Here is a 27,206-nt window from a genome sequence, read left to right as displayed (position 1 = left end):
GGTTTAGATATGATAGGGTTTGAAATCTTCGGTAACAATACCTCCCCACAACCATAATGCTGTGACCTGCCCAGCACAGTTTATCTACACATGAGTAAATACAGTAACTGTGCAGACGGACACGAAAAGAACCCTTTAGAAATGCCTAATTTCATTTACATTACGATAAGATTACTCAAGTCAGTAGAGTTGTGCATATACATAAATGCGCGAGGTTTCGTCATGTCTAGTCTGTTTTTATGGCTACTCCCCAAATCCACTAGGAACTGGGAATATTTATAGCACCTTTTCAGGATTTATAAATTTAAATTAAGGAATCTTCCACACAAGGCTTTGTTTCCAAAGTGCCGTTGTACTACTTAGTTGGGGCAGACCCTCATCTGGCATAAATCAGCACGTTTCAGTGCAGGAAGTTTGACCCACCGCAACTGAGACTCTGGCCCAGGACGCCTATATATATCCATATTCCTTCAATCCTATTGTATCATATTCCAGCTCAGGTAACAATTTCAGAACTGAATTGAACCCATTTCATGTGCTGAATGGGTTAGAGCTGAAAGGATGCAATGGATGAAAACAGTAACAGTACAATGCCCTTCCACAGAGCTTGTTTTTCCAAACATGGTGGGAACACAGATCTGTAAGAGCTCAGCCAGAAAGAAAATTAGAAGATACAGTTCAAAATGTTCTGGGAGCAGCATATATGGGAAGGTCATTACACAGCTGTTTCGGTAAAGAAGTTTAGTAAATCCAGCAAGACTGAATTTTGTTTAGTATTCAAGTCAGGTGAAAAGGTAAAAACAGTTTCTCTCTCCTGAACAATACAACCTTAGTGTCACACTTCTATCCGACCTACATTTGAGTTTAAGTATGACCTTGGCTTTAGATCCAAACTCATCAGAGAGAGCCAACAGCTCCTGAGACCTAATGTCAGCTTCTCCCATTCTGACTGTTTTCTTGGTATTTGCTTCTCTGCCTCAGCTTAACAGTCAAAAGTGAACTAAAACATTTGTATTTTGAAGTGCTTTCTAAGGGCTAGCTAGTAAACACTCTTGTGGAATAAATTTGCTGTAGGAAGGCCCAAATTATAGCAAACTGAGAAAGCACTTCTTAAAGAAAAATGTGCTCTGTGTTAATTCAGAATCTAATATAATTCACAGACCATATTAGTATTTAGAACAACTGTGGTATTGTTTTCCATGTACTTTATTTGAAGCCTCTAATATCTCTATGGGGCTAAGAATTTGATTTTAACATTATAGGGATCTAATACCTGATTCTTCAAAGACCGTGTAACTATTATTAAGGAATGCATCAACAAACTCATCCAAAACATAGCCTATATGTTTCTAGAGCTGCTTGAAGATTATTTTGTTCAGTACCTGTGGTCCTAAGTTAAGGTAACAGTCCACAGATAGCACTGGATGGCTATAATTCTTCAGTGAGAGAGGGAAGAAGCGATGGCTGTAATACTGGAGGTATTTTTCAAGGAGCAACTGAGCAGGTGCTGTCAAGAAGGTATGCTTGCTGTCAGGAGCACAAATGTACTGAGCAGGGGAGATTGAAACTGGAGTGTCGGATACCTATGAGGAAAAAATATTTCTGGTACAGATCAATCCTGATCAATCAAGTTGTACTTAGCTGAATTTTGGTTGGTATAAAATATATCTCTATCCTACAAATCTAAGATTTATATAAGAAGCAAAGTCATTCAGCCAAAAGTATCCACTACCAAAAAACTTTCAGAGTTTCACAGAATTGTATTTGTATTTATAGAGTCTTCGAGGTTTCTTCTCAAAGTACTCCTACATATGAAGTCATATGAAGATGAGCGATTCAATAGCTATAAATAAAAAACTCATAGTGAATGGTTATTTGGATCATAAAGAGACATTTTAGGTGTTTTTAAAACTTTTAAAGGAAAATTATTAAGGAAAGGTGCATTTATGCCAAGAATATTGTGGCTTTCAGAAATAAATTTAAAAAAAAATACATAGCAGACATGCCCCATTACTGGCAACTGGCGATGCACCAAAATACCTCAGCTCTCCTGGTTACATGGTACAAAAAAGGAAAACAGAATTTTAACAACAATGAAACAGAGGTCTCAGCTCCCACCTTGGACTTAATGTGGAAGGATCGCTGTCCTCCTACTGCAATTTGCTTTTTCATGACACTGAAGTGATTGAACCGACAGATGAGAAGGCCAGCACTGTGGACACGCAAGTTGAAGTCAACATCATCACATGTAAATCTGGAAGGAATAAAATCATAGCAGTTCAGAGGAATGTTTCTCATCCCACACTAACAAATACAGGCACTCAGGGTCTTTGATCAGCACTGTAGAAAGGACAGGTGTCAAACATACTGACCCTCCACCAGCCCCTATCAGTCAGGGAAAGAGGCTTCAGCTTTGTAATAACAAACTAGGCTAGAATGAGTTCAAGCAGATCAGAATGAGGGAGGGAACCGCTCAGGAAGGGAAAAGACCAGAAACACAGAGGAAAGTGGAAGGAGAAAGGTAGTAAATTGCCACTGAAAAGACCTAGGAGTTAAAATATTTTCTTTGCCTTTTTCTACAATAATGCAGTCATAGAAAATAGCTACATACGTTACTACCCCAAATAAGGTCAAGGAAATTAATTCCTTTGACTTCCAAGGAAATGGATGAGGCCCTACATTTGATTTATCATTTTTCCCTTAGCATACGAATATCCAGTAAATTTTTCAATGTTACTCTACAGAAATAATGACATTTTACATTAGAGATAAAAACTATTTGAAGACAGGGAGTCTTTTCTTAATACAACAGAACTGCTGAGACATAGGAATAAAGTAAGCAGAACGAGGCCAAACATCCCTGAGCTAAATTTGACCCATTTTAAAAATAAGATGGAACAGAATAAAGGTAAGCTTCTAAAGCTGACTAAATTCAAATACTCTGGCCTTTGGAAAATTCAGACTCAGTTCTCCATTTTGAATGTTTATATTACACAGCAAACAGGATGATGTGCAGAACCATTGGATTAACATCCAGGGCTTGGATTTAAGAGAGCTGAACAATTACTGCAACAGTCGACATCAGTGAGAAACATGGCATTTAATTACAGGTTTTTAAAATTTTGTCTTTGATCTTAGTAATATTTACATGGGTATTTGTTATCCCTGACTGTCAGTGTCTCTGTGTTTTAAAATGTACCTTTTTCTCTGCCAGCCCAGGCTTGGAATGTCATACAATACTTCAGGCTCAACAGCACCCACACAGAGGATTATGGTGAGCCACGCATGGTTTAAAGACACAGGCAGGAAATAGGTGGTGTGATCTGGCATTCCTGACATTTTAACATTGCTGCCTGTACTCGTATCATTTTGCTTTATCATCGTTCTCTTCATTAGCCCTTCATCGTGCTTCATAAGGTAATACAGTTAGACAGCCCGGGAGCAAGTTCTGTACTAGGGCATGCACGGGAGCAAGTTTAAAATGCTCTTTTAAAGTGTCAGACAGGTGACGACAGAAATTTAGGTCATCTGTTTATCCACAGAATAATGAAAGCAGAAGTGCTTCTCTGCAGTTGTAAGTAAACTTGGGCTTCAAAAGACATCTTCCTGAGATAGGAGAGTTCTTCTGAGAAGTACAGTGAGTGATGTTCAGTTATCTAAGTCTAGGTGTATAGAGCCATTTTAGATTACCTGGGGTATCCCACCTAGCTTACAGAAAAACACATGTAGATTTCATGTCATACCTGTCAGCCCCATATGGACATCTTGCATATTCTGAGGTGCCTAAAGACTGGCTTTAGACAAGTGACTCCCACCTCTAGTGATATCTACTTCATTCTGTTGTAATAAATGTTGGTCCCTCAGATATGGGGGCAAAACCACAGTTTATTTCACATAGATCAGTGAAATTCTGTGGGATGGTGTACCTAGTGAATACAGTTCTGGTAACTGTGGTGATACTGTGTGTAGCAATATTATAATCTGATATATTCTATGTGGCACAATAAATGAAAAAGTGGGATTTCTGAGACAGCTGAATGTGAGAAACAACCACCAGTCTTAACGAGATTTATTTATTCCTTTCTTCTGATTGTCCTGATGAGCACACATGCAGTATGCTCCAGTGTTGTGCTACTCAGGGTAAAAAGCCCAGCTATATCTCAATTCCATGTCAGAACAAGACTTGGTTATGCACCATTCACCCATACACCCCTGTTGCCTTTGGAAGAGAGTGCAGGTAAGTGGGCAGGAGGGGAAGTACAGTGTTTACCAAAAGGCCACTTGGACTAGACAACTGGGCGACCAATACTGCAGGGCACACTGCTGAGTGAGTCTACCCCGTAATTCAAATATGACTTTTATTTGGAACTATGGAAATTAATGCCTTTTTTCAGCTGCTGGCAATTTGGGAAGGATTTGAACCATCAGTAAGAAAACAAAATCTGTCTGCATCCCATTAACAACCTCCCAAAAAAACAAGAGCTTTTGTAAAACTTCCTTTATTTGGTTCTTTATCTCTATTGAAAGATGCTACTGATTCACTTACCTGTTCTGATTGTACTGTACGTTCTGTGTCAGATCAACATTCAGCATAATGAAATCATGCACATGGCAGCAGGAGAATGGTTCCTTGATCTCAGCACTGTTTGTTTTACTGGACCATTTCCTCATCCCAATTAAGGCATAGTGAGTGACATTGGGAGTTGCTTCAATATGTTGCAGAATTTGCTTCAAGGAAACATTCCTTTCAGTCCATGTATAATCACTACAATAATTACAAAAATGTGTTAAAGTATATAAAGAATGTTCAGAATCTCATTCAGCTGAAAAGCAATTCTTAACTGTTGAAAGTAGTTATGAGTATCAGGTAGATAACTTCAGTGTTTTCCTACTTTACTGCAACTTTTTGTCTCTCACTCTAACTGAAACTTAAAACTAACTGGTGCTTATGTGGTGGGGACTGGTATGACAGATCTGAAATTTAGTCTGGATTTTTCAAAATATTCACTCAGACACGTAAACTTTTAGAGTTACCTGGATAACGTTCCATATGACTCTGGGAGGGTTGCTGACTTTGTGCCATAACTTAAGTGCAAAGTATAAGATCCTCCTAGCCCAGCCCTAGAGCCCGTAAAGCTGTTTTCACTGAGTTTAGTTCCCTTTGAAGGTTTGCTGCAAAACCTGCATAGCACCATTCTGGGAATAAATAAAAATATCTAGTACAAACAATGTTCTAAACTAATGAAAACAAAAATATTTGTTTGGGGATTTGGGGAGCTAATAAAGGAGCCATACAGACTGGGACTGACAAAAGAGCCAGAGGAAAGCAGTTGCACAATTTGCACAGAAATGTCTTTTAGCTTCCTTAGAAAAATCCTGTTAAAAATGTACATGTGAATGCCCATGCTTGCCCAACGTATCAGGCATTGTTTACAGAGTCTGAAATCTGCAGTCCAAGTAAGTCTAGTTTGAACCGGAGTCAAGCTATACAGCAAAGGCTGCAGGGCACTTAAATCCTCAGGGGACAGGAATGAAAAACAGGCACTAAACTATGTGCTATGCAAAGGCAGATATCTAGGGAAAATACTTCTCTCGTTAGGCAAATATTATTCTCTGCTTCTACAGCGTAAAAGTTGTAGTGTATCAAACGTAATTTCAAAACTGATATGCAGTGAAAGGTTAAAAGAGATCAGCTGAAAAAACATTTATTACTCTATTTACCTCTTCCTGTCTCCTGAACAATCAACTTCGACTGCATTCCACATAACACAGGAGTCATCTGAAATGACAATGAAAGGCCAAATATCCTGGGGTTTTACCCCCAGCTCCTCCTGCCGATTTCGTTCAAGCTCCAAGTTATGATAAGACAACTCTTTTATCAGGAAGTGTGCAGCACCTGAAACCAAGGACATAAACCATCACATTAAAAGTAGGGGCAGAAATTGTTTGCCTTTACTTGGAAGCCTTTTGAAGTGAGCATTTCTGCAGACCAGGGTATGAATCACTCTGAAGATTTTAACACCCTAACACTCCCCAAAGCCAACTTACTTTGTCACTTGCCAAGCAAGTGTCTTCTAGAACCCCGCTGGGAAGCACACAAAATGAAGCCTGACTTCCATGGTAAAGATTTGCTCATGTCTTAAGGGTTTAGTGACTGATTCTTTTAACCTGACAGATATTTGGCTCCACTAGCATCTCTTAGTGCAAACATCTAGAGATGTTCATTGATCAACTGAATAACATGGTAACAATTTCCCCTGACAATCTACTTTGAATGTTTGTCACTACTGCTGTCTATAAGTTGTTCCAGCATTAAAAGCAAGGTGCTGAATATTTCACAGATATTATATTAGCAGAACTTACCTAACAGATGTACCTAATCAGTGCATCACTGCTTATGCAAATAGTACATAACTTATTTCCACGAGGAAACAGAGTAAGTAACTCCATCCGAATTAACACCTTCAGCTCCCTTTAAAATCAATAGAGTAGAGTACGTACTTCTAGGGTGCGATTCATCTGGCTTGTTTTAGGTGACCTGGATTAAGTGAATTGCATCTTCGACTGTCACACATTGTCTTCAAAGAGAATCCAGATCACCAGATCAGATATGCTAGCAACAAGGCGCGTGTCTACATTTCACTGTTGAGTAACAACACCTCAAGGGCCCAAGTCGTGTGTCCACATTTGTTAGAACTTTTTGTTATACTTACCTACTCCTGCACTGTTGAAAATGCTTGGAAGAACAAGCATGATGTGGTTGGGCCAATACTTCTTATATATGGCCATTTCATATTCCTTGACAACTAAAACATGCAAATGACTGGCTCCATCCATTGCATGATATAAATTGAAAAGTCCATGTTCATGACGACCAGTGGTGGGAGTAAAAGTGGGGCTTTTTATGTAATCTTCACTCTGTAAATAAAAAGAAGTGTGAGTTTCTGTATTAAGCTGGAGGATGTTTAAATGAAGAGAACCAGATCCTTCAGGAGAATAAATCAGATTCACTGACACTGGACAAATGGCTACATTTTAAATCAGGTTAATAGGAAAATAAGCAACTTTCATAAGAGTTGAGAAAAAGAAAATTCTGTCACTTAGCTCATTCAACTGGTGAGTGTGTGGTGGCCTGGATAGGACTGCTAACCTTGACCTGCCAAGCGCACAGACACCTTGAGGCTAGATCTGGAAAAGGATTTAGGTCCATATGGCATAAGATGGTAAGAAACACCTTACTCCAAAACTGCAGTACAACCCTTCTGACTGGCTATCACCCAATCTTGAATGCATTGAAACTCTCAAGGTGCTTCCAAGTTTGATAGCACAGCTTCTGAAAACACTGTTTCTACAGACATCCAAGACTGTTCCAGTCTGGGCAACTGATTTTAGCCTGGTTTCTACTAAGGTCATTAAGGACCCAGAATGAAAGTGTGCCTCTTTACAGAGACTCTCCAAAACCCTCACAATTAAGCACTCCAGATTTAAAAATGCCAAAGCACAAAATGGTGGATTTGATGCTAGTGGAGTTCATGAAAGGGAATTTAAAGTGAAACAAGAAAAATAGGTTATAACGGTTTAATAATCTAGGTTTATACCCCACAGCACTTTTCACGGTTGCAGCAAGATTGCTGGCACCATTTTGGAGCAAGTGAGTAGAAAAAGAAGCAAAGGAAGAATAAATGGTTTTGGCAAAACCTTAAAGCAGGTCAGTGGCTGAAGCAGGAGAAGAATCCGTAAGGACCCAGTGCACAGTTTTGACTGCATAGCCAAGCACAAGTTTACCGGGTGAGGAAGAGCAGGTGGTTTCATCCTCACATTGCACAGTTGCTGCTGTGCTGCTGCCTGGGTTCTCCCATTTCAAACTTGAACTGGACATAAAAATCCAAACTGGAGGGTGGTATTGATTGATTACTGTTTATTGGAAGCAGCTTATTTTCTCCAGAACAGAAGTGCTACTGCTTACTACTGTTCCACAAAGTGCTTCAATACTCCAAGCAGTGTGGCCTGAGCAAGGCACAGCTTCATCTTAGACATGGATATTAGGAGTCACTGTAAAGGCCAACATCAGAGCTTGCATAGCCTGTCAGATGGATGACTTTACAAAGTGTTTTCTACAAGCGTGACATGTGATTCTTTGGACAGTCTTGAGGCCATGGCAAAGATTCTTTGAAAGCCTTATTTTTATATGAAAGCAACTGAGCGTTTATGCAGGATAAGACAGGATAATCTGCTGCCTTCCTCTACAGTAAAAAATTGCTTCCTCCTAGTAACAGTACGATAAACAAAACCATGTCTCTGAGGCTCATTGCTGAAACCATTCTCACTTTAACATCTTAAACTCATAACCAAAAACCTTTTGCCCCAGATAAGAGTGTTTATACCAAAGGATCAACCTTGATAATGAACAAAAAAACCCATCTTATTGGTGGCTTGACAGTTTTGCTTCATGTCTCCTTTTCTGGGAGAAAATACAAGCTTAGTATCAGGACATCATCATTATCTCTTGACAGCAGGACCAGAAGTGTAAAGAATCCTAATTCAACAAATGTTAAAACTGGAAGCATCTCTCTCCCATATATGGCCATAAATATAATTATCCACCTACCTTATCTGTGACTAGTGGTAGCCTCATGCTTTCCAATTGTCTTCCTGGTTGGCTAAAGACAAAATGATGCTCCTTTGACTTTGGAATGATAAAATGCAGCTGGATCTCTTCTCCCAGCATAGAATAGGAAAAGGCAAATGCATGCAGAGTGGACTCATAAAGCTGAGGATGGGAAAAAATAGGATAATTCCAGTGGTTAGAGTCAAACTACAAGGTCTCAGTGTAGTTAATACACAATTATAACATTACCAAACAAACTACAATCACTTACTGTATTGCATTAGATTTTACCTCATGATTCACTAGGTGTTAAGCAATGCCCCCTAGGCTAGAGCATACACTAAAAAAAATATGAATTAAATTGTTCCCTCTTTTGAAACCATTGTTTCAGCTTCGTCTTGCAGATGGTACCAATGCTTACAGGCCACTTTCGGCTTTCAGAAATACTGACACGTAAAAACCAGTATTTGCATTGCTAATACCTTCTACTTCACATTCTAATAGGCAGGAAACTGGAGGGTTACTCTGAGTAATAACAGTTTGTATGCCACATATAGACTATTCTGTGTTGGACTACTCCTGTATCAGAAGTAGCATCTTTTGCAGTTACTCAGGTAAAGATGTAAGCAAGTCCCAGTGGGAAAAGTTTACTGGTAAAGTAGTTTTAACTGGTAGTATACATGTACAATGCAGATTACAGCACTGAATAAACTAGTGTAAATGAGGCAAGGATCAGTCCTCTGACATCCCCAAACCTGCAGTCTGGTCAAGGCAGACAAACCTCAAGAAATAAGAAAATCTATGTATCAGCTGTTTTTAACACATACATACAAATTCTAAGCCAATTCAAATACAGTGGATGTACACAAAACTGTGTTTGGGCTTTGTCTGCTTCAGTTTCTGATCTGCAGAGTAATATCTGGAAACCTTTACCTGGTACCTGGGATTGAAACCCATATACTGATGACACTGTTCACAGTGATGGTAGGTGTTATATGCTGCATACTTGGACAGTCTCATCCTAGTTGTTTGACGGCGTGTATACATATCCTCCTGTCTCCTGCTCATTGATCTGTCTATGAAAAAAGAAACAACTTAAATGTAACATATATTCAAGGCCAGAATGTATTCCCTTGTGACAAGCTGTTTCTGTCACTGTAATTAGCTTCTAGGAAGAATGGCAGGATTAAACACATACAAAACAAACTATTAATTCATTCTGAGCATAGTATGTTTTATAATTTGTTATGTACAGCAAAGGGGACTACAAAGAAATATCTGCAAATTCATGATTTTGAGAATTCTGTACAGATTTCACATACGGCTGAGGTGTAAGCAAAGCCGGATTATTACAATTATTATTGTTGCTGTTGTTATTATGGGTTGAATGCTTGCAAAAGTAATAAATAGTAAAAAAGAGTCTTATGACAGTCATTTGTCGTCCTGTGATGGACGTCACAATAGATTATGTGAAATGAACTTGGCAAATTTAGTGATGTTGCTCTTTAGCAATATCCACATTTTAAAAAAGGGTCTCCTCTGTGGGGAACTGAAGGAAGATGAGATGTAATTTCTGCTGAAAAGGACTTCTGTTATATCATCTGGCCAAACCTTTCACTCAGATTTTCAGCATCAGATCAGGTTGTTCAAGGTTTTTCCTTGTCCTGTCAAGTTTTGAAAATCACTAGAAGTGGAGTTTCCACAGTCTCTCTGGGCAACCTGCTCCATCGTTTGACCACTTTTATTCTGGAAATATTTTTCATACTATCTAATAGTAATTTCCCATGTTGCAACTTGTGTCTGTTGTCTCTTGCTCTTATGCTGTGTATCTGTAATAGTTTGTGTCTATGAGTTCTCATTAGGAAGTTGAAGACAGCAATCAGATGCCCCTGCTAGACTTCTCCAGACCGACCAAACCCAATTCTCTTCCATTTTCTATGTACATCATGTGCTTCAGGCCTTTATCCATCTTGGTGGCTACTCACTAGACTCACTTCTCTATGTCAATGTCTTTCTTGTACTGGGAAGCCAAAAACTTGACAGAATACTCCAGATGTGGTCTTACGGGTGCCATGCATAGAAGAATAATCACTTCCCTTGACCTGCTTACTAGATTTTTAGCAAGCCATTAACCCAGTGGAGAACTGGTGACTCATGTTCAAATTGTTGTCTACCAGGATCATCAGGTCACCTTCCTCAAAGCTGCTGTCTGTGCAGTTGGCCACAAGCTTGAAAAGCTGCAAAAAAAAATTCCATCCCAAGTGCAAGATCTTGCATTTACCTTTGTTGAGCTATATGAGGTTCCTGTTCCTGAGGTTCCTTCTTGGAGGTTCCATTTCTCCAGCCTGTCAAGGTCTTTCTGAATGGCAGAGCTACGTTCCTGCTTATTGACTGCTCCCTCGATTTGGTATCATCCATGAACTTGCTGACATTGCATTCTGTCCCTTTGATCAGGTTATTAATACCAATCTTAAACAGCATTTGCCTCACTATCAGTCTCTGAGTATTGCCATGCATACCCAGCTGTCAGTCAGATTTGTGCCACTCATCACACTTTGAGTTCAGTGGTCCAGCCAATTTCCCACTCACTTTACAATCCACCTATCCAAACCATCTCTCTCCAGTTTTGGCTATATAGATATCATAGAAGACAGTGACAAAAACCTTGCTGAAGTCAGGATAAAAACACTGCTCTTCCTTTGTCCATGGTGCCAGTCTTCTCATCATAAAATGCAATCATGTTTACCAATCATGATTTGCCTATGATGGATCCATTCTAGCTGCTCCCAATCACTTTCCTGTCCTTCATGAGTCTGGACATGGCTTACAGAAGAGTTTGTCCCATAATTATTTTGAGGACTGAGGGTAGGCTGACAAGGCTGTAATTGCTTCAGTCCTCCTTCTGTCCTGCGGAGGAAGGGCATGGCATTTTCCTTTTTCCAACCATCAGGAACCTCCATCCATTGTCATCACCTTTTTAAAATGCTAGACAGTAGCCTCACAATGATGTTGGCCAGCTCCCTCAGCATGCTTGGATACATCCTACCCAGTCCCATGGGCTTGTGTATGTCCAGCTGGCTAATTCAGAGGACTAATTCACACCTCAGGACTCCAGGAATCTAGATCTGGACATACGCATCTCATGCTTTCCAAACCTAAACCAAAACCTAAAAAATAAACCTATAAACACTTTTAACTACATAAATAACTTTACCCACATAATTGACTTCATTGCTACGGAGCAGGACAATGCTACTACATAAAAACATTCAAATATACAAACTTATTGTGGAGTCAGAGCTTTTTTAATGAAAGACTACGTATATAATATTCTATAAAACGTTTATAAGGCTCATACTCTGGTGCTTCATCTGGGATACTTCAAACCTTTCTTCACTATTACTTAGTGAAGTCCAATTCTGATAATTTCATTCTGTTTCAAAGTTTAACAGGATTCTCACATTAAAAACAAATAAATACATATACGTGTACCAATCTAGATTGTTCAAATTCTAACCTTCACTGTTTATAGTCTGAAGCTTTGAACAAATCAGACTTGCATCTTCATATTTCGGGTCATGGATAGTGTAGTCAAAAGGCATCTTCTTAAATGTCTCCAAATCTGGCCACATATCTCCAGGCTGATGGTAGTATTGATCAGATTCTTCTTTTACGTCTATGATATTATTGAAAAGTAAGAATTCATGTAATTACAATTTTTAAAGCTCTTTATATTGCTATAGATGGTTTTGCTATGCCTATAATTCCTGCATCATTTTTTCTTTCATCGTTCTGAGGAAGCAATATTATCACGCATCAAGAGGTGCACCTTTGAACAAATGTACCTCATACCTCAATGCAATTCTGGCCTTTAAACGCTTGTTATCAATTTAAGACCTCTGTAATGTTACTGGAGCAGTTGGTGGGATGATGATGAAAACAATGTCAAGGGTGCAGTAAGGCTGATCTACCTGCATCCAGGTATTTGGAGTCTTTCCACTGACTACCACATTTGTGAACTCAGTTGTGGAAAGATACGTTATTCTCACTGAGGAAAAGAAGCCCTTTTAAAGCTTCAGGAATTGCAGTATTAAGTACAGTGCAGTTAAAGTCAAATGCCCCTTCATAAGAGCAGAGTAATCAAAGATAATTCACCCTAGGGTAAGAGAAAAATAGCAAATGGTGTTGGTATAATGTGCAGTGAAATCATGCCTTTTTCTGAAACAGGTTAACTGACCTAAAAACCCAGATGTACACAAATCCTTGCAAAATGCTTTTCTACCTTTGTCAAGAGGATGAAAGATCTCACAAGAGTAAAATGGACACTAGTGAGGAGTTCAGTTTGGGGGCCAGCTGTAAGCTGCTGTGAAGGGCCATAACTCCATATCTATGAGTATAGACTAAATGATTATTTACAACAGGTGAGACCCTGTCTTTTGACACCCAAAGTAAATATGACACTCAGGTGGAATTAGTCAGATATAGTGAAATTATCTTCATACCCTTACTGCGAGTTACCTCTAAAACTCTGCCTAAAATACAAAGGTCCCCTTTTCCACTGGTTTTGCCATAAACCTTCACAGAATCACAGAATCACAGAATCACTAAGGTTGGAAAAGACCTGTAAGATCATCAAGTCCAACCATTAACAAAAAAAAAAAACAAACCACAAACAAAAAACCACACCACACAACACCACGCCCATCAAGCCACGTCCCACAATGCCACGTCCACACGTTCCTTGAATACCTCCAGTGATGGTGACTCCACCACCTCCCTGGGCAGCCTGTTCCAATGATTCACCACTCTCTCAGTAAAGAACTTTTTCCTAATATCCAGCCTAAACCTCCCCTGGTGCAAATTGAGGCCATTTCCTCTAGTCCTGTCACTCGTCACTTGGGAGAAGAGACCAACACCCACCTCTCTGCAACCTCCCTTCAGGTAGTTGTAGAGAGCGATGAGGTCTCCCCTCAGCCTCCTCCAGACTGAACAACCCCAGCTCCCTCAGCCGCTCCTCATAAGACTTGTGCTCCAGACCCCTCACCAGCTTTGTTGCCCTTCTCTGGACACGCTCCAGCACCTCAATGTCCTTCTTGTAGTGAGGGGCCCAAAACTGAACACAGTATTTGAGGTGCGGCCTCACCAGCACCGAGTACAGGGGCACGATCACCTCCCTGCTCCTGCTGCTCACACTGTTTCTGATACAGGCCAGGATGCTGTCGACCTTGGAGGATAGTTGCCTCTTCCTCTAGCACAGCTCAGCATGGAGGAAGACTCCTGGGTACTGCCCCAAAAAGCCCTCAGAGGCAAGAGCTGAGGCACAGTCCCAGAGTAAAATGACTGAACAGCTTCCAGCCAGGGTCTGATGGAGGCAGCTAGCAGGCAGGTAGCACCCACTTGAGACTCTCCACAGCTGACTGTGGGCATGCTTTTAGTGCAGAATTAGACACAACCCATAAAATATCACCCATATTTTTCCATGATGTAATCCAGCCCTTAATTACAGAAATACATCTGGAAACACAGGGGAGTAATACAGTGTAAATAAAGGAAGTTTGGACTAAAATCAGCTATTAGAGAGCAGGAACTGTTTTCCTCCCTCATGTAGTCTTATGTACTTAGAAAATATGACATTGCTCCTCATGGTATAAATCTGCCAGAATTTCACTGATTCTTTTTGTATACTTTACCACAAAAATTCATTCCAGTTCTAAACTCAAAAACAATGGCTGGATATCGTTTAATATACGTAAATGCTGTTGATTACCTCCCAAGAAAAACAGAAGTATGTGGTTTTCTTACTAAAAGACTAAACTCTAAATGACAAGTGAAATAATAAAATATTCAGTATCAGTTGAAGATCACACAAAAATTGTCTTAAAATATTTCAATAATGTAAATTAATTCCAAAGGTGAATGGCATAGAATACACAGACATCTACTTTTCAATTTAACATAACAATTTTCTACAGTCTCCAGAAACAAATAATTTTATTTCAAGAACTTACTAAAGTTGATTTCTTCCTCATCATAAACATCCACTTCTGTCAGTCTAATCAGCATTCGGGACAAAATACTGAGGAACTGCAGATAGGCACCTGTTTTTCCTATCTGTAAATATATAAATTAGAAAATACAAAAGTAAACTTTAATTTTTCAACATGTTACTTTTCCACATATTTGGAAATTGCAGCTGCAGTGAAACCAAATATTAATATTCAGTGCTTGCATGTCTCTGTATTTGTATATTCCTTGGCATAAATGAAATGCTTAAATGCTCAACAGTTTTGTTCTCTCTGTGCAGCGACCTAGTTTGGAAAATGCATTTTATATCACAGGTCTAATTACAGGCCCACAGATGAGAATTTTCTCTCCCGATGTTATAGTTTCTACGTAGGCAATAAACTTTTAAAAATCCGTACAAACTCATAAAACGTTCAAAAAAACCTCCTCAAACTACAAGATAACTAAAGAATTATCTCAATCCTTTCATATTTGCATAATTTATCAGTACACTGACTGCTATTGAAGTACAGTGACTATCCTGAAGAACAAAGTGGCATGCGTCTATAGGAAAACTTGTGCAGGCCACTTCCACTCCTGGAGGACACAGTATATGTAAAGATGTGTTGTTCCACCTCTTGTGCTGAAAATATATTATTTCCCTTCCACTGTTTTAAAACTACCTTTTAAAACTTTGTTTTAAAATTATCTTAAGATTATAACTTTCTCCTTTCTTTTTTACCCCACCAACACACTATATACATTTTCTCTTCATTACACCGAATAGTATTGCTGCCCTTTTATCGTTTTTTCAGCTGAAAGGTATAAGCCACAGCTAATGATTTACTCAATGAATTGTTCTGTGTCTTCCACACGGAAGTTTGCTGATGATAACATCAAGTAAATAATGCCATATCTAAGCAGACAGCTTTACAAACCATTAGACTTGGAGAGGAAGCAGTACACAATGGGTTTCAATGAGAAAAAAGAGACCAGCAAGCTCATGTCACTCTCACAGGAGAATGAACACGCCATGATTTCTTGTGTGTGTGTATAGTTCAGCCTCAGAATGGCACTGATGTCCACCTGACAACTTAAGACTAATGTCACACCTGTACAGAGGAGGTTAACTTGTAGATCAGTTAGGACATATTCTGCTGCAACGGTCTGATTGCACAAAGTGGTATAAGATTTTGGACTAAGTCTATATTACTACAGAATTGAAAACCCAGCTTCACTGCCATTACTGCTAGGACATGTCAGAAGCATAGGGTGTTGAATTATTAAATATAGTATTGAATTTACTATTTTCCATATACATCAAGTGACATTTTCATTTTCTCTCACCATTTGACAAAGGGAGGCTTTAAAGCTGAAGCAAAAGTAGGTAAACATTTGTTTTGGTCAAAGTTCAGTATCTATTGTTCTTAATAAATCAGACTGCATTTTAAACAGTTGCTTGCCAACAGTTGCTTGCCAAGGGCAGAAAAAGGGACCGTTATCCCTGTGGAGGGTTAAATAAGCCTTTCAGGTATATATGGTAGACCATGTGTTAGCACACAACTCTGTGTTATCTAGGAGGAACACAGAAAAAAATTACTTTGAATAGAGGAAATGATAGCATGGACCATAGTCAGCCCATGGACCAGATGTTTCTAACTCCCAGTCTGGGTTTTTATGTAAAATCCATTGAGACTAATGAGAATATTTCTACTGACCCTGAAACAAGGTTCTAAATGTGGCTGCAATGGCTAGTGATTGGTGAGCTAAACAAAAACATCTTATCTTCCCATATCTGAGGCAAACCTGATGATACTTTGTTCTAGAAGAAAATACTTTCAATTGAGAAAACTTGAGTTTTCTCTCAAGTCTGAAATTACCTTTATATGCCCTTATGAACATATTCTTTTAAAGCGCCTCTGATCATCATTTAATTAAACAAAAGGTGTCCTGACAGATTAACAGTTCCCTGATTTCAAACAAATGAGAGATCACTTGTCAAAAGTACACAATCTGTTCCCTTGATATCAGGTATCTATCTGAAAAACTAAAACTAATTCCTAATCTGTTTGAAGTACATACTTAGAATTGTCAGCAGAACAACAGGCTGAAAACCTTACTTTTTCTTGTTGGTAACCATTTAAAACTTATTCTATCAAAATCATGTATTTTTCTTTTCCTGGGGGACCAGTCTTCACCAATGGTTTTCAACAATGTGTCTGGGAGTGACTAGGCTACTACTATGTGGTACTTACTTAGTTGTCAGTTGACTCAAGTATACACAAAGCTGTAGGGTCATGAGTCAAAAATGCTGGAAACCACAGGACTACAGGTGCTAGTCCCTAACCACTAAGCTAAAACGTATGTACTTATGATATTCCATGCATCATGTCTTACCCAATCTCATTATCCGTCACATAAAAAGTGTCCAATACAGTACTGTGAGTTTTATGAACTGTTAGATATTAGCAACACTGTATGTAAAATGCTGGTGGGAACCTGCAGGAATCTCTCCACATTTTCAGAATGTTTCTCTGCCAGGAGAGAGATCGGGCTGAGCACATAGCAACATTCATATTTGGACTCCATCCACTTGCATGTTTGCCTGCATTTGCTGCTGAAGAAACGAATTGGTGAAATAGAGAACACCTTTTCCAGGTCGTTTTGAGAAGATTTTAAAAAAGAAAATGAGAAAAGAATCATTTCTCATTTACAATCAATGTTTACTCCAGAAAAGAACCTTAAACAACTGAATTTGTAGCATGCCCAGATACGTAAATGCACCTTTAAAATTATTTTATTGTTTTCTATATGTACCATCTCTACGCAAAATGGAACTGCACAGAGGGTCTTTGTTTGAAAATACTGAATAGCTGTCAATAAACAGAGCCTGCACATGTCTCCAAAGACTCCTTGCCCCATCTGTCACCACCCCTCTTTTTGATAGTTTGGGCATTGTAGGTAGCTGCAAAGAGATCCTGCAAGCAGGATATGTACAACTTTGAAGCATAAGGCCCCATATTTGCCCATCCTCCGTCTGCCAACTGCAACAAAATAGAAGATCTGCAAAGAAATTTTAAACTGGATATATGATTGGGCTGTAGCTTTACACATCTTTAGAGAAATGTAGTACGATGCCTTGTGGATCCTAATTAGTGACTCTGGGCTTAAGCATAATATATTAACAAAGATGACAACTGGTAAGGAAGTACTCTGAGCAAGGTGTTTTTCTCCGTATCCTGTCTTCGCTCTGCACACAAAAGCTGCAAACAGATTGAAAGAATGAAGGTACCTGGAACTGGGCTGCGTTTTTACGATTCCTGAAAGAAAATGTACATGACACGAGGGGTGCTGCTACTACAGACAGCTCTTCTTCCCAGAAAGACATTCCTCAAACATGTGGCAGTGCCCAGTACCTTAACAGATAAGGCACTTGGGGGCCAGTATTCCCAAATAATGGAAGCATTACTCTAATTTGTTTCTATCATCTACCTGAATTTGGAAGACAGAAGTTTGATGAATCAGACTTGGAAGAAGAAAATCCCAGAAGACTTACTTAAAGGTAAAAATCTCAAATCTTGTGAAAACTTATGATAACCGAGGAATTTGAGGCCTGCAAAGATTTAGTATTTTGGTTTCTATTTTCATCCTTAGTGCAAGTGGTGATTTGGCCCATAAAAAACTAAGAATATGTTTACCCTGCAGATCTTCACTCATGAAGAGTGTAGCTGTAGCTGAGCAGGAGGAAGGAATATGAATTAAATTCTTCCTGCAGAAAATTCAAGAGGTATGAAGGTCTAGTTTTTGTGTCAAAGACATACACTACCTAAGAGGAGTGGAAAGCTCTCCAAAGATTTTGACCACTGAACTATGCTTGCCACAGATATCAAGGATAAGCTGAAAACAAACTGTCTGTCTAAGAATCCAAGAGAGAGTTATTCCAGTCAGAGAAATCATGTGTGTGCCTCCACACTTATGTGCTGTTGCAGCAGGTCTAACAGTAATGAGTTCCCTTTTTTTAACTTGTTCCAGACACTGGACACAAGGACCACTAGAAGTACTTCATTATTCTTACATGTTGCTATAAAGTATCATCTGATTTCAGTCTTCACATTTGCAGAAATATGGCAATAGGAGAAATAATTCCATAAGGCTTTTCTCTTTTAATTTCCAGGTGAGATAGTTCTTCACATACCACAGCAGTGGTTTTCAAACTGTGGTGTGCAAACCAATGGTGATTCACAGAAAACATGTTGACGGTCCACAGACAGCTGGTCAAATGGTGCTGACTCTTCTCCTTGTTTCTACTTGCTACATTTTTCTAAAACACAGCTAATAATAGATATAGGAAGTATTTCCCTTATATTTTTCTTACATAAGCTGAGTGGTATATAAGCCCATTGTAATAAGATTTTAATAGGAGTAGAGGAAAACCAAATAATATGGGCAGCAGTTTTCTTCCTTAGAAAGTGTCTCAAGACATGCTTGCTGCATTCCCTGGGTGTGGTGCCACAGGGCTGAGCTGTGCTCACGAGCAGTTTCCACGCTTAAGGAAAATGCTAGTTCAAAGCTGTAATATCCAGTTAAAAAACAAAAGTGCAAAACCTTGATCTGCAGTTTGGGGAACTTTAAGATGAATGTTTCTGAGAAAAATATTTTAGTGAATTTAGGCTTCCTTATAGGCATTTTCTTGGGTGCACTAGGGAGTAGATTGCTAGCCATAGATATGATATGTGTTGTTCATGGTTGTGCATATTTATTCATACTCACTAACCAATGGCTTAACTTCAATGATGTGAGCTAACTTACAGATAAATATATAGATCTATTCTATAACTATCCAGGTTTTGCTGCATTTCCTAAAGCCTCTTGTAAAAATAATGCATGTATTGCCTTCCAATGTACATAATTGTCAGGAAGTCTCTGAATGACTATTCTGAGAATCACGGGTTTACATTTGTGACCCATAACCAAATGAATGCCAAAGAAATATTTACTTATCGGCTAATCTGGATATTTAGGGTGGCTTTAGGGTTTTATGTGTATGCATACAAAATTCTAACAAAAATTGTCACAGACTGTGTTTTTCTTTGAGATGGAAATGAACAACTCTCTTCCAGAATGTATTCATTTTTATGCTGCAGCTGAGTATGAAATTCAGTTTCTTGATCACATAATACTTCAATCTTTGGCAAACATGGACAATTTAGAACAAAGGAATGGACAGTGAAAAACTGCTCATCAGAGTACTTTCTGGAATCCTTTATGAATTACAGTACATTTGCAGGAAGTCCCAATATGAAAAGCTTATTTATGCTCTTTCTACTCTACTGCACCATAAATTTGCATGTACAATGGAATACAAACATCTAACAAATAGCAATATGTAGTTTTCTTTTGCAATGGATGGGCATAGAAGAGTGGATCATGTGGCAAGTTAAATCATTAACTATCTTTAGATCAATTCTTTGGGTTGATGTTACAATAACTGGAAACATGGGTCTTTATCTTGGTTTGGATTTACCCTTTTTGACTTCTGAGGTTCACAGGACATATATATGCTCTCAGTAGGCATGGTGGCTTTTCCTGTTGCTTCGTACTTCAGCAGAACATGAGAGGCACAATATTACCTTTAGCATGTAACATGTGCATTGAACTAGGAGATACCTTGCTCAGAGATAAGTGCTAAACATTCTTAGAGAATTTAGAAGAGAAGAAACTTCGTAGGACTAAACCCATTTCTAAATATCTTTTCATAGTAATTTAACAACTCTTGAGTCAGCTACTCATCTTGTAAATATGGCTCTGCTAATGTTGAACTGGCCTTCTTGCATGTATTATTTACAACAGCTTCTATTTCTGTCTGCTGTGTGGAGGAAACAGAGAAAATAACTTAATTACAAAGAAACACACAGAATCACACAGAATCATTAAGGTTGGAAAAGACCTGTAAGATCAAGTCCAACCATCAAACCAACACCACCATGCCCACTAAACCATGTTCTGCAATGCCATGTCCACATGTTCCTTGAACACCTCCAGTGATGGTGACTCCACCACCTTCCGGGGCAGCCTGTTCCAATGTTTCACTACTCTCTCAGTAAAGAAATTTTTCCTACTATCCAGCCTAAACCTCCCCTGGCGCAACTTGAGGCCATTTCCTCTTATCCTATCACTTTTCACTTGGGAGAAAAGACCAGCACCCACCTCTCTGCAACCTCCTTTCAGGTAATTGTAGAGAGCAATACTGTCAGACTGATCATAAGAAACTGTCTTCAGATTGATCATAAGAAAGTGGTTTTGTGAAGATCTTTGATCTTTATTTAAAATGTAAATGCATATTCAACTTCAACAAACTGAAATTATACATGAAATCTATCTCTTGAGCAAACTATTTTTTAAAACATTTTAATGGAGAGAGACTGACAGAAAATTAACATTGCTGCAGCTTCATTGTCTTTGAACTCAGGCTAACAGTAAAGAAAGGAAGATTATTTTATTAGAAGGGATTAGAAAATAAAATATAAGCAACTTACTCGCCACCAAAAAAACCCTTCAAGTATGAATAGTAATAACTAATCTATTTTTTCTGAGATTATGATAAAATTAAACAAAATAAATCAATGATAATACCTTGTTCTTATTACACACCTGTGGTGGCCCACTCAGCAGCAGCCTCCTTGGGTGAAAGGTGTCCATTCTGCCCTCATTTCTATTGCTGTAGTCCATATGGATTGGCTTGGGAACCGTCCATTGGCGGTAGTATAGAGACTGCTCTGTGCAAGTCATCATCTTACTCATAAGAGGACGAAAAGAACTTGCCCACATAACAGAATGATAAGGCAAGAGGGAAGATGATTTGGGAAGTCCACTGCTGTCTGTAGAAGTAATAATGTCATAAACCAGTTTGGGCAGGAAAACTATGGGAGGCTGTTTTGATGCTTTGGTCATGGAGCATTGAGAGGTCTGTAGGATAAAGGAGTTATGAGTAGGTGCAGAGGAGGAAGAAGAGGAGGAGAAAGGTGAGGAGGATGATGAGGTGATGGAAATTTGGGCACATTTTATGTTTTGTTTCGTATCCAGCTGTTCAGTTACTGGTGGCAAGTCTTTGCTGATTGTTGTTTGTGCCCCCTTGTCTACTTTCTGCTTCTGCCTTTCATAGTTATTTGTAGTTTCTTCAGCGCTGTTGCTTAGGACTTGGTGGGGGGATTTTGCTGTATCCCCTGCTGCTATTAAAGGAGGAGATGACTCACTGCAGAATGCTGTAACTAAAAGAAAATTTGTATTTCAACACAGTGGAACTATGTCTGCTAGTGATAATCATTTAGATAGAGTGTCCATCAAACATTGCAATCCCACTCCTGTTCTTGCTTTCACCTTTCTCGTACAGGAAGTCAAAATGGGACTAGTTTGGAGTATAATCTCAACACAGAAAGTGGCTTTTAAAGTACTGAAGTGCATAGGAAAGATGTCAATGATTGTCCTGTCCTCTACTTCACTCATTCATTCCTTGCTTAAGGTATTCATCAAATACTTTCATCACTCAAGATAAATACAAAATTACTGAAACCACCGTTTAAAAGAGTGTAAGAAAATAAGTATTCCCAGGCTATTACCCCATCAGACTACAGAAATGTCTGTGCAGGCTGACATCTAGAAACAGTCCTCAGCTCTGAGTCAGATCTGATCTGACACTCATGTGTCTGCGTCACAGCAGCACTTAGTCTGGTCTAATAAAACCTGGCTCTCAAGTCCCTGGTGCTACATAGTGCATTAATGCATTCATACAGCTTTTGGTCACCTCAGAGCACATGCTGAACTCACGAATATCGGCCTTGAATATGTCGTGTAGATATACCCCACAGCTAATTGCTGATTTTCTGAAAGTGATGTATTTCTACCTTATATATTCTAACTACTAAGATTTCTTGAAAGTTTAAGGCTTCATTTTAAGCGGTTCTGAGCATCTTAGTGAAGTCCAAAGAGGAGATGCAAATATTTCACAGTCTTCAAAGTAGATTGAGAAGTGGCTGAGGAATCAGTCTCCACATGGTAATTGGAATGTCTGAAGCTGAACATAAATAAAACCAGCTTTCCTCTCATGGTGAAAAAAACAGTCTTGGTTCTCAAAAAAAGCCCACATTTTGAATTAATAAGAGTCCATAGTTTCTCTTGGTCTCAAGAAATAGTAAGATATATTCTAGATGCATATGAATCTAAAGCAGCCAGTAAAGGACATTAGCAATAAATACAAAAATATCGCCAGCAGTATGAATGGTTTCAAGTAAAACCACTCTGATATCCCTCAAAATGCCAGAAAAAAAAGGAAGGAAAAAAGATTTCTTTAACCACAGGCAAATTGAGGCCCCAAAGCCACAGGCAGGCCACATGGACACTGTGAAACTGATGAGCAGCCCAACTTTAAAGAAGAAAAAAACATTTTGAAAATTAAAGTGTTAATGAAGCTTATCCAAATGTTTTCAAGACTTTTTACCTTTTGTAACCACCACTGCACCTGTAGAAAAGAAATCATGGGCCAAATATCACAGAATCACAGAATCATTAAGGTTGGAAAAGACCTGTAAGATCACCAAGTCCAACCATCAACCCAACACCACCATGCCCACTAAACCATGTCCTGCAGTGCCACGTCCACACGTTCCTTGAACACCTGAGGTGTTCATGCACCTGTGCATGTCACCATGTTGAAAACTACAATTAGATCAAAAAGAATTTGCTGTTACTATCAAAAACCAACATGTTTTAAAAAGCTGCATGAGATTGCGACTCCTAGGAAGTTATGATACAATTTATATTGCCCACTTTTATTCAACTCTCCTCTTAATATTATCCGCATAAAAAGCATGTAAAGAAATTTATCAGACAAAAGAGCTGTAGTAGTTCTCAACATTGCCTCATGTTTTCTACATCAGTTTGTAGATTAAAAAGGAACCAAAGATTTAAAAAATTGTCGACCTCCAAAAGAGCTTTCAAACAGTGCAAAATTAATGAGTGAACATTCCAGAGCAAAAACAAAAAGGTAAAAATACCAATGAGGCCAAGCATGCTTTTTCTCCTACAGATTTTCAAAATATTTTTTAAAAATGTGAAGCATGTCTCCTTTTTCATAAATTGTCATAGCTTCAGTGAACAGTCTCAGCCACATGGTACTGAGGATTCATACCTCAGTGGCACATATTAAAGAAGTGCCTGGTTTAGGCACCCCACCCTATGGTTATTTTTCAAGAAAGACAAGATCTTATTTCTTATATTTCAGAAGTCTGATGCTTCTTTTTTTAAAGTTATCTTTAGTGATTCCATTAAAATAGGCCTTACCAAAACCTTAGTGATTGACGCCTTTTATTATTTCTCTAATTAGCTGAATAAAAGGTGTCTTTTATGTCCTAAATGTAACTTAACAGAGATGATCTTAAGGAAGGTCTTACTGGAAGCTTTTGAAGAGAGAGATGAAGATGCAGAGTCATGGGAACAAGATCTTTCTCTTTTCATAGGACTTCTCCTTTCTGAAGTAGAACCTGTTTCATGAGTGGTAGTAGGGGAAAACAAAAACAAAATATAATTTCAGTAAGCCTGTAAGAAGGCACAGCTACATTGTCAAAGTAGCGAAAAGCATACAAGAGTTTGTGTGGGTTTTGTCCTCATTCTGACAGTTTTGAGTGTGGAGAGTATCTGTTCCTACCACACAATATTGGATTAGCCTATGAGCTAATCTAACTATGGTGAGCTGCAATAGCTTCACAAAATCAATGCTGCAGCCAGGAGCTGGTAACTGCTACGCATGTCTCAACCATGTTTTCTCTTTCTATCCATGTCTTACTTTCCTCACTAATCCAGCGTCAGGGAAAACAACAGGCAACAAGCTCTATTTTGTCAATACGTTATGAAATTACCTCCTACTCCATACATTACAGCTTTATGGCCAGATTATATCTCAGCTTTTGGTGATGAAAATCCATATTTGGACGGCCACCAAGGATATTCATTTGAGGTTCCTAGCTTAGGCTTCTAAGTTAAAATGCTTGTTTCTGTACACTTTTACCATCATAAACAGAGACATGAGCACTGCCAGCAGAAAACTTAGACTGTAAGTCTATCTCAGGTGTTCTGAATTGGACTCTGGAGGAGCATACCATACCTCATGGACTAGGAGAGCAACTGTACAACTTAGATGCCTAACAACTTAGGTGCCCATTTGACTGAGATCACAGACAGTCTCGGCGTACTTCAACTAAAGGGACAGAAGTACTCATCACATCTAAAGTAGGCCTCTACTGTAGACAGTCTGAGTATGTCCTCAGGTATTTAATTCCTCTATGAAAAGCACATATTTGATTAAACTAAGTATTTTGTTCTGCTTGTTCTGCTATCCTTATTATCAATGAGTAAGGACTCATAGGTGAACAGTAACCAGCTTTCTTCCTCCTCATAGTATAGAAAAGGAAATGAAGGCAAGCAGTTTGAGATTTAAATAACCTACAGAGATAAAAATTCTGTTTTCCACAGTTGCAAGGCACAATAGGCAGTAAAGAAAAATGTAAAGAACTTAATGATAATTGATAACGCCCACCCACTATCACTCAAAGAAAACCCCAACAGTTCCTGGGTGAATTATTTTTGTTGGATTACACATTTGTATGTTCTTAATCGCTCTCTTAAGAAATTATAAACTCACCAACTCTACACTGTCAATTTGAATTCATGGATATTTTCAAGGAGTACTCAGAAGTTATTATGTTCAGCTATATTTTCTAGCCATACTACTTAATACCTTACAAACTAAAGACTACTCAGCTGTACTATATACAGTTTCCTTGGGAGGAATCTTCATCATTGTCAGTATGTAAGCATAGGTTCGGTAGCATTAGTCAGGGACAGTTTAGGTGGAGTTGCCCCTGCTGTGAGGGAGGGGATCGGGCCACTGCTTCCCAGACAGCAAAGCAAACACTTCCCTGCTGCGGGGAGGGCGACACAGCACAGCACTCCAAACAGCGAGCATCACTGGATGTACCCACTCGAGCTCTGCTTTGCGGCTGCTGGAACATATGGGGCAAAGGAGGTAGGGAGGGAGGGGAGAAAAGGAAGCCAAAAAACAGAGAGAGAGAACAGATGCAGCAGCAGGACTGCAGGACTGCAAGAGATTAAAATGCTGCAGCAGCAGCAGTCCTTGGGCAGGGAGGGTGAGAAAACACAGGTTCAATGAGATGAAGCAAAACTGAGGAGCAGAGCTGACTCAGTAAGCCTAACTCCAGAAACCCTCACCGAGTAGGTATCCATACAATCCTGCTTTTCCTAATACAATTCAATCATTTTACAGCTTCTTTTATTATCACTACTAATAATACCTTCCGTCGCTATTTCTTCATCTTCATTATCAGTGCTGCTTAGTTTCTCTGGGTCACTTTCTAACACATCATTCACAACTGCTTTCTCTGTGTGAATTTCTGAGCTCACAAAGTATGCTGCCAAACCAAGTTCTTGCTCCAAGGTTGTCCGTACCAAAGAAGATGAATTTATTAAACGTAGGTCACAGTATCTCAGTGACCTGGAGAGAAACAAGAAGGGGTAGTATGAAAACTCACTGTAATCTACTCCCTTATTTTTTTTTACAAACACAGCCAAAGGGGATTTTTTTCATGATCTGCTTAAACTATGGATGAGATAGAACACAGTATATCTTTTGTGCTTAATAAGTTTACCACTGTGGTGCATACACTTTTCTTTTTCTTAATCTAGTTATGCAGCTTAATCTAGTGCACTGAACTTTAGCATCAGCATGAGAAAAAGAATAATCATTTGGGTTCTAAGCCTAACAGACAGAATGGGATTCAGTTGAACATACGAAAGCATTTAGTGCCCCAGGGCATGCTGCCCAGCTTCCAGCCGCCATTCCAGAAGGCACTGACCTCTCCACACATCCTATATAGCATATATGCCAGCATCATGCAGATGTTCAGCTACCCTAAGGTATCTAAAGTAGCTACACTTTTTTTTCCACATACTGTTATTCTCTCCTCTGAACTGGGACAACTCTCATAATATTTTCTGAGCTATTTATATCTTGCTATAAACAGGAGGTTATTATTAATAATATGGGGTTTGTATTTATGACATAAAAACTGCCAAAAAATGGAAAAGAAACATCTTGACACTGAAATCTGTTTTCTTCTCCCACAAGTAATTACACAGTTAATCTTTAGGCATTTGGTAAGCAATGGATAAAAAACTGCCACTGAGAAAATACTGGGTCTTCTTACCGTGGCAAAGACTCCCCTTGTGGATCCATACCACTAAATATCAATATACAAGGCAAACCTTCCAATTCCAAATAGGTCTGTGGCCTCCAATCTACATCTTCTATTTTCTGCCAGACCTGTATAAGGTAAGACACACCGTTGGACATATCTATATAGGACAAATAAAATTACGGAAATACATACTTTTATCATCCATTTGATGAATCGGTTTGTACAGTGGGTGGATGTTCCACCAAGGGAAGCCACAGACCAGAGCCAATTTCAACATAGGTAGATTGCACAATTCCTAGAGCATTACAGGTAGCAATCTGCCTGCTGTA

General features: G+C 38.9%; 1 protein-coding gene across 2 annotated transcripts in view; it reads right to left on the bottom strand.

The window, feature by feature from the left end:
• The window catches only part of GREB1 (growth regulating estrogen receptor binding 1), a 59,812-nt gene that overhangs the window by 2,416 nt on the left and 30,190 nt on the right, over window positions 1–27,206 (bottom strand). Inside the window, exons 18-30 of one of the 2 annotated variants that reach the window (XM_059835049.1) lie at window positions 26,887–27,002; window positions 25,975–26,174; window positions 24,058–24,147; window positions 21,263–21,879; window positions 14,617–14,719; window positions 12,126–12,284; window positions 9,542–9,684; window positions 8,609–8,770; window positions 6,714–6,918; window positions 5,722–5,896; window positions 4,547–4,765; window positions 2,119–2,254; window positions 1,383–1,583 (exon numbers count right to left, since the gene is read on the bottom strand). In XM_059835049.1, the coding sequence (XP_059691032.1) occupies window positions 1,383–1,583; window positions 2,119–2,254; window positions 4,547–4,765; window positions 5,722–5,896; window positions 6,714–6,918; window positions 8,609–8,770; window positions 9,542–9,684; window positions 12,126–12,284; window positions 14,617–14,719; window positions 21,263–21,879; window positions 24,058–24,147; window positions 25,975–26,174; window positions 26,887–27,002 (2,526 nt within the window). The remainder of the gene's footprint in view (window positions 1–1,382; window positions 1,584–2,118; window positions 2,255–4,546; window positions 4,766–5,721; window positions 5,897–6,713; window positions 6,919–8,608; window positions 8,771–9,541; window positions 9,685–12,125; window positions 12,285–14,616; window positions 14,720–21,262; window positions 21,880–24,057; window positions 24,148–25,974; window positions 26,175–26,886; window positions 27,003–27,206) is intronic. The other variant, XM_059835055.1, reaches the window with a different exon arrangement.

This window comes from Gavia stellata, chromosome 2, assembly GCF_030936135.1.
Source record: "Gavia stellata isolate bGavSte3 chromosome 2, bGavSte3.hap2, whole genome shotgun sequence".
In the NCBI taxonomy this organism is placed as follows: Eukaryota; Metazoa; Chordata; class Aves; order Gaviiformes; family Gaviidae; genus Gavia; species Gavia stellata.
Note: the sequence above shows the minus strand (reverse complement) of the source record. Positions and strands in the feature narration are given on the sequence as shown.